The sequence below is a fragment of the Pleuronectes platessa genome, chromosome 2 (assembly GCF_947347685.1).
Source record: "Pleuronectes platessa chromosome 2, fPlePla1.1, whole genome shotgun sequence".
NCBI classification, from domain to species: domain Eukaryota; kingdom Metazoa; phylum Chordata; class Actinopteri; order Pleuronectiformes; family Pleuronectidae; genus Pleuronectes; species Pleuronectes platessa.
Window position 1 is genome coordinate 14,546,651 of NC_070627.1, and position 12,710 is coordinate 14,559,360.

The following is a 12,710-nucleotide window of genomic DNA, read 5'->3' on the forward strand; positions in this document are numbered from 1 at the left end:
TGTGCTGCTTTTTCCAAATGGTTACATCTAGGTACACACACCTGGCTGGTGAAGCGTGCATTATGGGTAAACAGGGTAACATGAGACGGTCGATACTGGAGCAGGGAGCGTGGGCATCAGTGCAAACCTCTCCTCTTCAATCATTCATCCAGCAGAGGAGTCACAGGGCAGGGGGTGAGGTTTCACACTGCAGCTTCTATCACAACGACGGACCAACGACCACGGACAGATAATGCTCTGCGGCTTCTCAAATGTAAAAGAAAAGTAGCTTGTTTCACATAATATTCATACTTGTTATAACTAAAGAACATGAACGTTTTCTTGCACGAAAGCAGGCAACTTCAACATACTGACGATGAAACAGCTATCCTGAAACTAAGCATTCAGACTATGACTACTATACATCTTTAACTAATTCAAACCTGGTCAAAGGCAACATTAAAAAGGAGCTATTCACCTCTTTTCTAGTTGCAGGGCCGCACTTCTATACAAACGCTTCTTCACTGTTCCATAAAGAAATGTGATTGTGTATGATCTACAAAACGACAGGCAAGTTTATGCCTATTGCTACAACTACACGACAGATGTTTGGACTTCAGGTTGTCTGAGGCCAATATATTATTTATCCAGTTGACTGTTCTGATGCTAGCACACTCCTGCTCGTGCTGTTTTAGGGAGATCCTGTGGCCAACTACCCAAATAAGGCTGAAAAGCCAACATCAACAAGTGTTGCAGAGGAAAGTGGGTCTGATGGACGGTTGCTGTAAATATGACTCCCTGCATGAACACTTCTCTCTCCAGCGATCTGTGTGGTCTCCCATTTCACCCTCACGTGAACAAGGCCAAGTCATTAGTCTAAAACAGAAACTGAAGCCAGATTGGATGCACTGAATTCAATAATGAGGAGACTGACACCAGTATGTATGCAGTTAAAAAAAAAAAAAGTGATAAAAAGATTAATAAAAACAAAGCTACAGTCAGTGGCTGGATAGCTTAGCTTGGCACAAAGACTGGAAATAGCCAGCTCAGTTCTGTCTAACAGAGATAATCCACTAACAAGCACCTTTAAAGCTCACTTATTAACACATCACACGTAGTATAAATGCTTGACCAATCGTGAGTCAGTATCAGCTGTCAATCATTGTATTACACCTCATTTGCATGGCATCAAATAACTAATTAAAATCGAATTAGCGGAAACCAACACCAGTGTGTTAATAACCTAAAATGTCCAAAAACATCTTTGAGAAAAATGTTTTAGTCAACTATCTTGGCTTTTTAGTTGTGTTCATGTTCCATCCATTAACACGGAGGGGGCAGGGTTAATACAGTGACCAGCCACTAGATGCAGTGGCTTCACTTTTGGGGAGCCATCATGCTGTCCATCTTTATAAACAGTTTATCATCAGACAGAGCAAGGCTAGCTGTATCCAGTCTTTATGCTAAGCTAACATTACAGGCCTTAGATTTATAAGGCCTGTGGATATTTAGATATTTTTTTTATTATCTAACTGCAGCTCTGACAGATTCATTCATCAGTGTATTAATGCCACTCAGTTCTTGTTGACATGAAGTTTATGAAATACAGGATCAATACATTAACAGACAACGTACAATACAGCAATAATTTAACAGCAGTCTGTATACAGGATTGCATATATTAAAATATAAGTTTGTGTCTCAACACAGAAATATACAGTAGGTGAGCTCAACATGGTAAAGACAGTATAACTGTACTGACTGTAAACACTGAACATATAGGTTATTAATGTATGTTTGCAAATAAATCTTTGGTTTTAAGAGAAGTATGTACATTAGCATAGAGTAGATGTGTCCCTATGAGAGATATAAGGTTTCTCAGCATGTCAAGCTACATTATTTTACAGTCAGTTCCATAGACGTTGAATGAAGGTGTAGAATCACCCAAATTATTTTTGAAAAAGCACCTACAGAACTGAGAGGATGAAAGTATTGTTCCTTCAAAATAAAAGCACTGTCCATTGCTACATCCAATATCTAGGGGAGTTTCATTCTGCGTTAAGTTGAATCCATTTAGTTTTGTGACGCATTTTTTTTTCCTGATTTACATGTGTTCATACCAAATGGAAGCAGCATTCGTAACGACACCATTATTAACACCTCTAAAGTCAAGAATTTAAAGGCATTTTCAAATGAACTAAAATGTAGATGTGTTTGAAAAGTGCAACTTCTATATTTACATTTCAGCTGTGTCCGGCTGCCTGTGTGCTGGCCCGGCTACAAGCTGCTATTCCTGACTGTGTTTATGAGACTTCTGGCTGGCGGGCTGGCATTTCCTGATTTGCTCTGGGTGAGGCACTAACGCCCAGAAGCATTCAGTAGATGGTACTCGCTCTCAGTTCTCTCCCCTGGGCCACTCCTCCTGCCTGGCTGCTATTAACTATCCAATATGGAAGGGTGTATGTTTATGTTGCTGGTCTGAATGTCGCTCTCACCATAACATATTATCCTAACTGCAATATAACAGTAGATATTATATTTGAAATTCCAGCCCAAACCAAAAATTGTCATTATAATGTTTTTGAACATTTGAACCCTAAAAATTTAAAATGTTCAATCTTGATCAGTGGTTCTCGACCTGGTTGTCCAGACCTCTAAGAGGGATCTGGAGATAAGTGTAATAGTCCCTGTATTAGATTAGTGTAGTGAAATATAAGACAAAACATTATTATCTATAAAATGATTCTTATTCTTCAGACTCTTATCTTATCATTGGCTCTTTCTTGGGAAACATTGACTGGTTGTGCCTCTTCAGGGTTCTAAAAATGACTCGGGTCAGGCAATCTGAGAAGGGAAAATCACTCTGATTAGGTTAATTACAACTCGTCTGTCCTGTGATTACTGGTTGCTGGATTGTGTTACGAGATCAGAAGTAGAACCGACTGGGAACCTCTCTACCGGAGAAGCAAGGCTGAAATCTGTCGTCAGTCGCTCCATTAACAGAGAACATCTTGGATGACTTGTGGAATGTGATTTAAATGAGCTTCAGTTTATTACGAGGGTTATATTTATTTTTAACTCTAAACTGTCTCTGCAGACTCTCTGAATCCACTGTCATGTCAGTTTACAAAGAAACTGCCTCTTTATACCTAGTTCTGCACAATAGAGCTCATCAATATTCAAATATGTTCCTTTGTTCAATATTTTTACAGTGAATCTGGAATGTAGCATTATAATATTAGTGACATAGATGGCTTAACTTAATTTTTCATGTCAATTTGTCTGTAAATAGCTAGTAGTTGTGTTTATATTGATGTAAACGAATAGATATCAGTTTGACTAATACCTACAGTGTGTATGAGGTCAATGATCAATGGGAATAACTGCCACAACAATACATATAATCTGCTGGTTTTTAAAACAGACTTGCATACAAGGTTTAAGGATTCAAAAACCCTTCAACTGGAGCACTAAATCTAAAACAATTTAAAATGGTAAAATTGCATAAGAGTAATTAACAGTATCACGTCCTGTAAGTGCTGACCAAACCAAACAGGAATGTAAAATGAAGAATAAATAATCACATTTATATTTATAATCGTTTCTATATCACGCAGCAGCTTCTGTCAGACCACTTTAAAACTCCTAGTATTTGTCGTGCCAAGATTCGCAGTGCATAACAAAAGCTGTGTAACTTTTATCTAATAATAACATCGAGCATATTTTCATGCTGTGAGTAACTGGGGTTGATGGCTACTTTTTTTTTCTCAATCAAGGACTTAAGTGAAAACTATATTCAAACTCCTCCATTACAACTTGCATAGCGATTCCTTGCAGGTTCAGCCAGTAAAAGCAATAGTTGCAATTTTCGAAAGCTCATTTGCAATGAAAGAAGATGCTTCATGTTTTGTGTCTTCACAAATACCACTCTTGCGATGTCAAATTAAATTTTCGCTAAATATCTTTAAGCATTAACAGAGTGCTTTGGGGTATTATTTTTTTTCACCGCACCGATAATCTTTCCTTTTTTCCTAATCAATGATACATGCTACTGAAACACTGCCGCTGACCATGAGAGACAGAGCTTTGGCTTTGTTTGGAAGATGCCAATGTTTGAGTCCTGCACAGCCGTGTGGATGAAGCCCTCACAGCACCATGGGGGTATCGGAGCACACGGAGCTGACCGACTCTGCGTCGGACCTCCTTCTCTCCTTGCTCTCCCCGTGCCAATCCTCGTCCTCCTCACCTATTGGATTCAACCTCCCATTCTGCTCCAGCTGGTCCTTGATATCTGGGAAGCCCACATGTCTGTAGCTAAAGCCACCTTCAACTCGCTCTTGCCCCGTCTCATTGTGTGCTTGAGAGACGCTGACAGTTGAAGAATGGAGGCTGTCACAGGGGTCGTTCTTCTCCAGGCCCTGACCCGGACAACAAGCGCAGCGACAGGGTGTGAGGTAGAGGTAGATTAGAACCATAACAGCACTGACCAGACATGCTACGAGGGTGGTGTAGGCCGTCTTCATGTTCTCCATGCCACCAGTCATGGTGGAGTTAAACACAACTACAGTCACATACAGCGTCTCGTTGACCGAGTCACTTGTGGCATAGCAGGTGTAGACCCCGGAGTCCTCTGCACTCAGGGGCCCGATCTGGAGGTTGCCGTCAGGACGCTTCACAGCAGTAGTGTTTGCTTTAAGAGACAGTGGGATGTTTCCAGGCAGTGCCCATCTCTTAGTCATGTCCTTCTTCCTGGTATCACAGTCCAGCACGAGGAACTGGTCCAGATAAGCTTCTTCGTCCAAAAGTTTGGCCTCACTGCAGTTCAAATGGACCTTGTTCAGATCCAGTATGGCCATTCTCTCTTTCTGCTGCCCTGGTAACACACAAGTGTGGCTGCTCCTGAAGTCAATAGCGGAGCTGAGCTCCTTGAGGCACCAGCGTGCCACCACTTCATACAGCTCACAGCTGCAGGGCAAAGAGTTGTTGTGGAAGTACAGGCCATTCTTGATCCAGGCTGGCAGGGCCTGAAGCTCGTGCAAGGGCAGGACTTTGATGCGGTTGGAGGAAACATCCAGCAGTCTGAGAGTTTCCAGCCGGCTCCGCTCCTTCACCAGCTCCAGGGGGAAGCGTGAGATCAGGTTGTGGCTCAGGTAGAGCTTCTTCAGCATGATGAGGCTCGAGAAAGCGGAGCGATCGATCTGAGAGATGCAGTTGTTGTAAAGCAGCAGCACCTCCAGGTTGACCAGCGGCTCGAAAATGACCTCATCCAGCAGGCGGAGGCGATTGGACGAAAGGTCCAGGTACTGAACCTTTGTCACGGACACAAACGCCTCGGAGGACAGAAAAATGATGCCGTTGTTGTTGAGCAGCAGAGTGTGCAGCCTGCTGAGTTTGACGGAGGTCCACTCGGCACGGAGCTTGGTGATGGAGTTGAAGCTGACGTCCAGGACGGCTGTGTATTCTGGAAGAGCGATGGGGACGTAGGTCAGGTTGCTCTTGGAGCAGCTAACGATGTTGCTGGCGCACACACAGGTCTTGTGGCAGTCCAGGGGGCTTCCCATGAACTGTGCACTGACTCTTACTGTTGGTAGCAGCAAAGCAAAAGGCAAGACCGTGATCAAGCTCCTTGTTCTGAGCACTGCCTCGGCGACGCGTAGGGAGATGCAGAGGGAGTCCCCCATCATGTCAGGATAACAAACTGTAGGAGTGTGGACCTGCTGCGCCGAGTCGTCACAGTGGAGAGCTGTGAAGCTGTGGGGACATATTCAAAAGACAAACGTAAATCATCTCTGCTGTGAGGGCTATGTGAGATAATGAAGCTGCAGATTGAGATGCCTGCAGGTGCACTGCAGCAGCCTGCCAGTCACTGTTGAAAAGTTGTGGTTGCTCAGCAGAAAATACAAATGTCAACCAATGAGTGTTATTAAATCAAGCCATCAAATTAACAATCCAACGATCATTAACATACATGTTTGTTTCAGTGGCCTCCTCCCATCACCTTCCTCTGTCAGGATTTAATTTAATTTAACATTGATCCCAGCGGACTGAAGCGTCCCGCCCGCTGCTGCTTCACCTGTTTACTGCCGGTTTCCAAAGATCCGATCAGAGGAGCAGGGACCAGGGAGGAGGAGGAAGAGGAGGGCTGGTCTGGGAGCGGGGGTCTTCAGCGGCCCAGTCTCGGAGATGATCCACAACAGGACAGCGTCATCCTCCTCTTCATCGCAGCAGCAGCAGCAGCAGTAGAAGCAGATCCGCGGAGCTCACTGGTCCCTCCTGCCTGTCATCCTCCTCCTGACGAACACACACGGTGCTCGGTGACGAGCGAACCATGTGATCGATGATCTGAGGGGCGCGCGCTGCACAGCGGAGCAGGGGGTGTGTCGCATCCAACACCAACCCTCTATTTACACTGTAACACTAGTTTCCAAACACACACATGACCTTAACATTATAAAGGATACAGCATGTGTATGATAACAGTGTATGGAATACTCTATAATAATAATAATACATAATAATAATAATAAAGACTGTAACATAATAAATAATTCAAAAGTAAATTTACAATAATAGAAGTGTGTACATTTAAAAAAAACGTATGGGTCAACATCGTCTTATGTGTATGAGGCAGTGGCGGATCTATTTGAAAAGTGTTCCTTGTTCAAGCATATTTTGTAAACAATCCTTAATAAATGTTCATCTTTGTGGTTAGTATTGTAAGTACGTGAGTATTTACCCCTGGTATGAAATAATCTGTCTGTATAATGATAATAATGATGATGGTAATAGCAATAGTAATAGCTAGTTAGGAGCTCCAAGATGAAACCCCCCAATGAAACCGCATCTAAGTTCACTAGATCCAGATTTGTATTTGGATCTGCACCAAATTTCACTTAATCATAAATATTATCCCCAAAAGATATGATATTTATTCATTCTGAATGTTGAAAAACATCTTATCTCACAATGTCACAGAGAGTGGAAAATAAATACTTGGTTTGGCCCAGGATCCGGATCTGTACCATAATGTACCGGGTTCTTGTGCCTAATCCTGCTGATTATCAAAAAATTTAATGCAGATGTAAACATATCCTCCTTGGCGAAAGTAATAATGAGAAGAAGAAGAAGAAGAAGAAGAAGAAGAAGAAGAAGAAGAAGAAGAAGAAGAAGAAGAAGAAGAAGAAGAGGTGTATAATCACTGTCTGTTAAACACATTGATTGCCATGCAGAATAGGTAATCATCTGGGAGGAGGATGATGAAGGTTAATTGTTCTCCTTTTTCTACTCTTCACACATGGGGGGTTGGGGAAGGTGAGTGGGGGTCCTCGGGGAGGGTTTACCATCTCTTTGCTCTCATGGCACATTCACAGGCGATGGCTCTTTCAGTGTTATGATGGTTTTAATGATGAAGCCCTTCCTCCTGGTCTGTGTTATTATTCATGTGAAGGAGAGGGCAAATGCTCACTGTGTGTGCTTGTGTGCTTGTGTGTGTGTGTGCTTGTGTGTATGTGTGTGTGAGTGCGTGTGTGTATGTGTGTGTGAGCGAGCTGCAGCAGTCTTTAGGTTGGGACGTGATGTGAATGCAGAAGTGTGTGAGAGGATCAATATGGGGAGTACTGTGCAGCGCTCTCATTAAGTGGTTAACGTAAACAGCTTTGAATCCTGCTGTGAGCTGGATAACAACAGTTATAACATTAGTAGGATATGTGTAATCATGAAGCACTGAAACTAGTTATGTGGAGTCTTTACAGATGATTCCATCTCATGTTGACCTGCCCTGTTCTTAGCTTGGCAGCCATGATCACATCAGCTTGCCAGAGGACAAATATGAGTGACAGTATAACCATGTAGCTTCATCTCACTTTCTGAGCCATGTGTAAAATTGTCCTGTGCTGGAGTGCAGGGGTGTTACAACAGGTCGGTTGCCTGGGGCCCCGGGGGCTCAGAGGGGCTCCGCAAGAACTATTGACTACATTACAATTCTGTGCAGCCTCTCCCAGGTCCATTTTGTCCCCGGCCCCCTTAAGGTTCTGTGTGGTAAATTGATCATACAAATAATAGAATTATAGATGCTTCCCTGTGCACCCTGGCTCACTGTCACACAGTCCTGACTCCATGGAACATGCAAGCCTCTGTTAATTGTATTTGTGCCACACATGATTTATGACAGGTGGAAATGTCTGCACTGGGAATTGTGCGAGGGAATGGGGGACGGCTGAGCAGGCAGGTGAGTGGGTCATGTGATCTGCAGAGCATCCGGAGAGCACAGTGCTGAAAAAAATCTGAGAACACACCCCCACACACCCACACACGCAGACACACACAGTTAGTAGCCTGCAGCTGAACAAGGTTGAAAAAGGGCGAAGATGTAAACGTCTATATGACAGACGACCGTCCAGCCGATGTAGAGCTGCACATTAAGTATCTGGTTATCACTCTGCTAGGCACAAGGTCACCTCACACGGAAACCTTCACATAGAATAGAGACTGATTGCTATGGGCGCCAAGGTCGCAGGAGATTAGGGGACAGTGGGGAGAGAAGACAACGAGAGCGCCATCTTCAGAATGGAATGAAATGTCATCCGTGAAGGAAGCTGAATTCAGACATTAGGGGAGATTTGCACATAGAATAAAAAAGATTTGAGTCTGGTCTGGTACTTGTACATCCATCCATCTACTGTATAAACCTTACATCATCCATACCACTTATCCTGTTGAGGGGTGAGGGAGGCTGCAGCCTATTCCAGCTGACATTGGGCGAGAGGCTGCGGAGGACGCCATTTACACACAGACATATCTACGGTCAATTTTCCAATCATCCTAACCCATGCATGTCTTTGGACTGAGGGAGGAAGTCGGAGTCCCCCGATAAAATCTACATCGGCATTGGGAGCACAAGCAAACTCCACACAGAAAGACAGGGTTTTGAACCATGAACTTCATGCTACAAGGCAAGGCACTTTACCACCATGCCAGAGACAACATCAAAATGTGGTTTACCATGTTAATGTGTAATTTGCTCTTGTTACAATATAGAGCTGCTATGATGTACAGCTTCAGTCTATTTACTTTGATTCACTGGAAAGGAATCATAAGAACAATGAATTATACATTCAGATTAAGTGAGAAAGTTTACGCTATAGGAAATGATTATAGCCTATCCTCTAACTCTCCGCTCACATTTCCTTTTTACACCACACTGGGAAATGATCGATGCTTTCGGAGATGTGATGAATGTGTCAAAACTTGGATGAGGATGCTCAGTTATAAAAAAAAAAAACTAAAACCTTTTTGAAAGTCCCGATGGAATATGTTATTTATTGATTAGCTCATCTACAGAGCGGTTAGTAATATTATCTGCCTCCATCATCATTAATCTCCTTGCTGGATGTCTCTTTCGATCCATGCTCACATCCTCCACCAGATCTGTTTGTGTTTCTTTCTGGACAAAGCATATGAAGTATTCATGATAATTTCATCTGAAAAAGTGCCAGTAATTCAGCCCAGTCACTTTCCAATTAGGTCAGTTACTAATGAAATACGATATCTCTGTTTTGAGCATTGAGACCAGGAATTTCTAAGTAATTGAATCAGTATTCAATGTTTTTAGTCGACAGCATTGAAGAACTATCTGAACTCATTATAGTTTATTTAATACCCCAATATGATTTTTACTCAGCAACGACATGCATCATGATAATTTCTGGTCCAGTGAGATGTGGAGCTGTGTTGTTAGGGATGTGCATCAATCTCCAAAGTGAAAATGAACTCAGTTGTAGTTATTACCCAACATTTCAGCTGCCATGATGTGAAAACAATGGACAGTGGCTGATTTCTTTAGTTAACAGTACCTTGAACCATAAAAAGAACAGTGTTGCCTGATAAGCCAAAGCCAGATATTCTTCGGGCCACAAGCTCCATTCTTGAGGAAAACACGTGAACACCATTAACATGAGCACTCACACACTTTATGTCGACTTATTCCCACAAAAAACAGCCAGCTGATAGTAAATAGCTCAACCAGCAAATAATACTCCTGTTTGAGTCGTGTGCTAAAAAACATAATTTGTACATCAAGATCCACAAATTATTCTCTGGGAAAACAGTGAAAATATTTTAAGATAAAAGTTTAGCAGTAATTGGTTGAGTTATTTTGTATAATCTTTCTCACAAACGTAATAACATACAAACCAACCAACCAACGGACAGACTGGGGTGGAAACATAACCTCCTCAGCTGAGGTAACAAAAGGTCTTGGGGCTGACAGGCACACACATACTGAAGTCTGAAAGTATTGAGATACTGACTGATCTGTCAGTTTTGGTCATTCATGGAGTTAATTGACAAATCACCAGTGTCATCCTTCAAATTGATCACAAAGGTCAAATCTGCTTTATCCTTTCTTTCACATTCTCCTTCAAACATTGTCCCAAATGAGTGTTGTTTTTTCTATTTGCACAGTTGAGACAGTTTGGATTTCACTTCCAGAGTTGAGTCGTGTAAACTCACCTGTCGCTGTCACCACAGAGCGTTCACAGAGCGGATTCTGCTTGAGGTGCTTTCAGCTGAGATGTATCAGATAGCGAAGTTGATTAAAGATGGGCGCTCCTCCACTCTCTGTAGACTTACAGTTCCCTTGTGAATTATAAATGAGCTGCCGCTCTGGGGCAGTGGCAGCAGGTTTGGATAATAATAACTCAGCACACAGCTCTATAGCTCCATCAGCTAAATGAAGCCAGCCTCTGCTGCTGCTGCTGCTCCCAGCTGGAAATCAAATAGATTTAAATGATTTGCAGGAGCTGATACTAAACATCATGTGAATGTACAGTGGAGTCAAATTGAAGCCCTAGATAATAATGAGGTAATTATAAATGTTAGACATTGACACAGCAGATCTTCAGGTTTTGTTTTTGTTTTTGGTTGTCATCTGTTGCATGTTGAGTTGTGTCATGTTATGTGTTGCTCCTTTTCAAAAAATGACTGTATATGTAGATGATATCCTTGCTTGTGCTGTGAATTTGGTGATTCAAATGTCGCAAAGTCCACTAACTTGGTCATGAGCGAAATATCTCAGCCATGATGTAGTTCCTATTTTCTTTCCGCGGATAATAAACTGAGATGTCTTTGGAATAATCTTGACTCCTCCTCAGATCTGTAACATTTATATTTTAGTGAATGACATTTTTAATGACATCTTCTTGTCATTGCAAAGATCCAGTCTTATTTTTCTCAGTGAATCTCCCTAATTATATGTCTATGAATGTATTAGACTCAAAACCCAGAGGGAGAAATAATGGGTTAACCAATCACAGGGATAAAGCTCTCTCTGTGTAGGCCTAAAGGACTTAACAAGAACAATTAGGTACTGTATAACCCCCCCCCCACACACACACACATACACACACACAGTCACATGCACACTGGTTGTAGTTAGGTTGGTTGGTTGTCTTGAAATAACATTCCATTTTAATATTTTAATATTACATATATATCATTTCTTTTTTTAACAAATACATGATGTTTGCGAATAGTTGTCAGATCTAACATTTTATCTAACGTCTGCCAAAACAGTAGCCTTGTTAAAACCTCCATATAAAACAATCTTTCCTCATCTTCTCTTTCCTCTGCATTGTTGTGATACAGTTTAAGGGCATGTGTATTCAAGCCTTTTATTGTGTGTCTGTTTATGGGTGTGTGTGTGTGTGTGTGTGTGTGTCTGATATGTCGAGATAGCAGGTCTCAGAGATGTGACAGTCATCACACTGGGCAGCAGGCAGCTACTTCACTACATGTACTTTATAGTGGACACACTGCCACCCTCTGGTATAACCAGTACGTTCAGGGGCCTGTTCAAGAGCCCAGTCTGTGGAACAAATACCAGAGCTCCACTGAACCTCAAACCTGTAAAATGTAATGTTCAGTGCTGTATTGAGTGGAGTCACAGACAACTTGGTAAATATGCTTCTTAGAATAGACCTCAGCTCAACTATGACAATATTTTAAAGCATTTTGTCCTTCTCTTTCAAATTTCCACAGCTAATGACAACAACCTCTTTCATTACAAACATGTTGGAAGCACAGGAACACCGCCACCATGACCTCAACTAGAGTCTATAAAAGAGTCCATACTATAGTCCGTAATAGTGTAGTAAGCATTTATTATAAATTTTATTATTTTATGACACATATAATCAACAACATGTGCTTAAAGTCTGAAAATGGCCCTTATAAGTGTAATTAGATATAATTTAAGGAGATGGTTGGACAGAGTGCAAAGCTGTCGACCCTGATGGACACCCAGTCCCAGCCCCTGCAGGACAGCATCACAGCACTGGGCAGCTCCTCCAGCGACAGGCTGATCCACTCAACGTGTCTGAAGGAGAGGTGTCTCAGGTCGTTCCTCTCTACAACCAGCTGGGCTTCCACGAGACTACATGCATCAACCCTGGACAGCACTTTAACTCAGGTTAGACGTTTTTTTTACTGTGCATTATTCATCTCTGTCTGTGCAGCTAAATGTCTAATATGCAACTGGTTTCACTGTATATATCCACACACTGTACATATTCTTTTTACACTGTATTATTTCTATTCCATTTTTATTTCCCTTGCTTTTATATTGCATGTTTCCCTTTTATCGTTTACTTTTTCTGCGGTAACACCGACTAAGTAACTCTTATAAAGGCTCTTATCTTGTTATTCAGCCTTTAAACACAGTCCTTTGTTTTAAC

General features: G+C 42.1%; 1 protein-coding gene across 1 annotated transcript; it reads right to left on the reverse strand.

The window, feature by feature from the left end:
* Positions 1-1,557: 1,557 nt before the first annotated feature.
* LOC128456083 (amphoterin-induced protein 1) lies at positions 1,558-6,337 on the reverse strand. Its single transcript, XM_053440134.1, has 2 exons — positions 6,053-6,337; positions 1,558-5,730 (listed from the first exon to the last, which is right to left on the reverse strand). Exon 2 carries the CDS (start codon positions 5,661-5,663, stop codon positions 4,125-4,127), a length of 1,539 nt encoding a protein of 512 aa, XP_053296109.1. The 5' UTR covers positions 5,664-5,730; positions 6,053-6,337; the 3' UTR covers positions 1,558-4,124.
* Between the last annotated feature and the right edge of the window lie 6,373 nt (positions 6,338-12,710).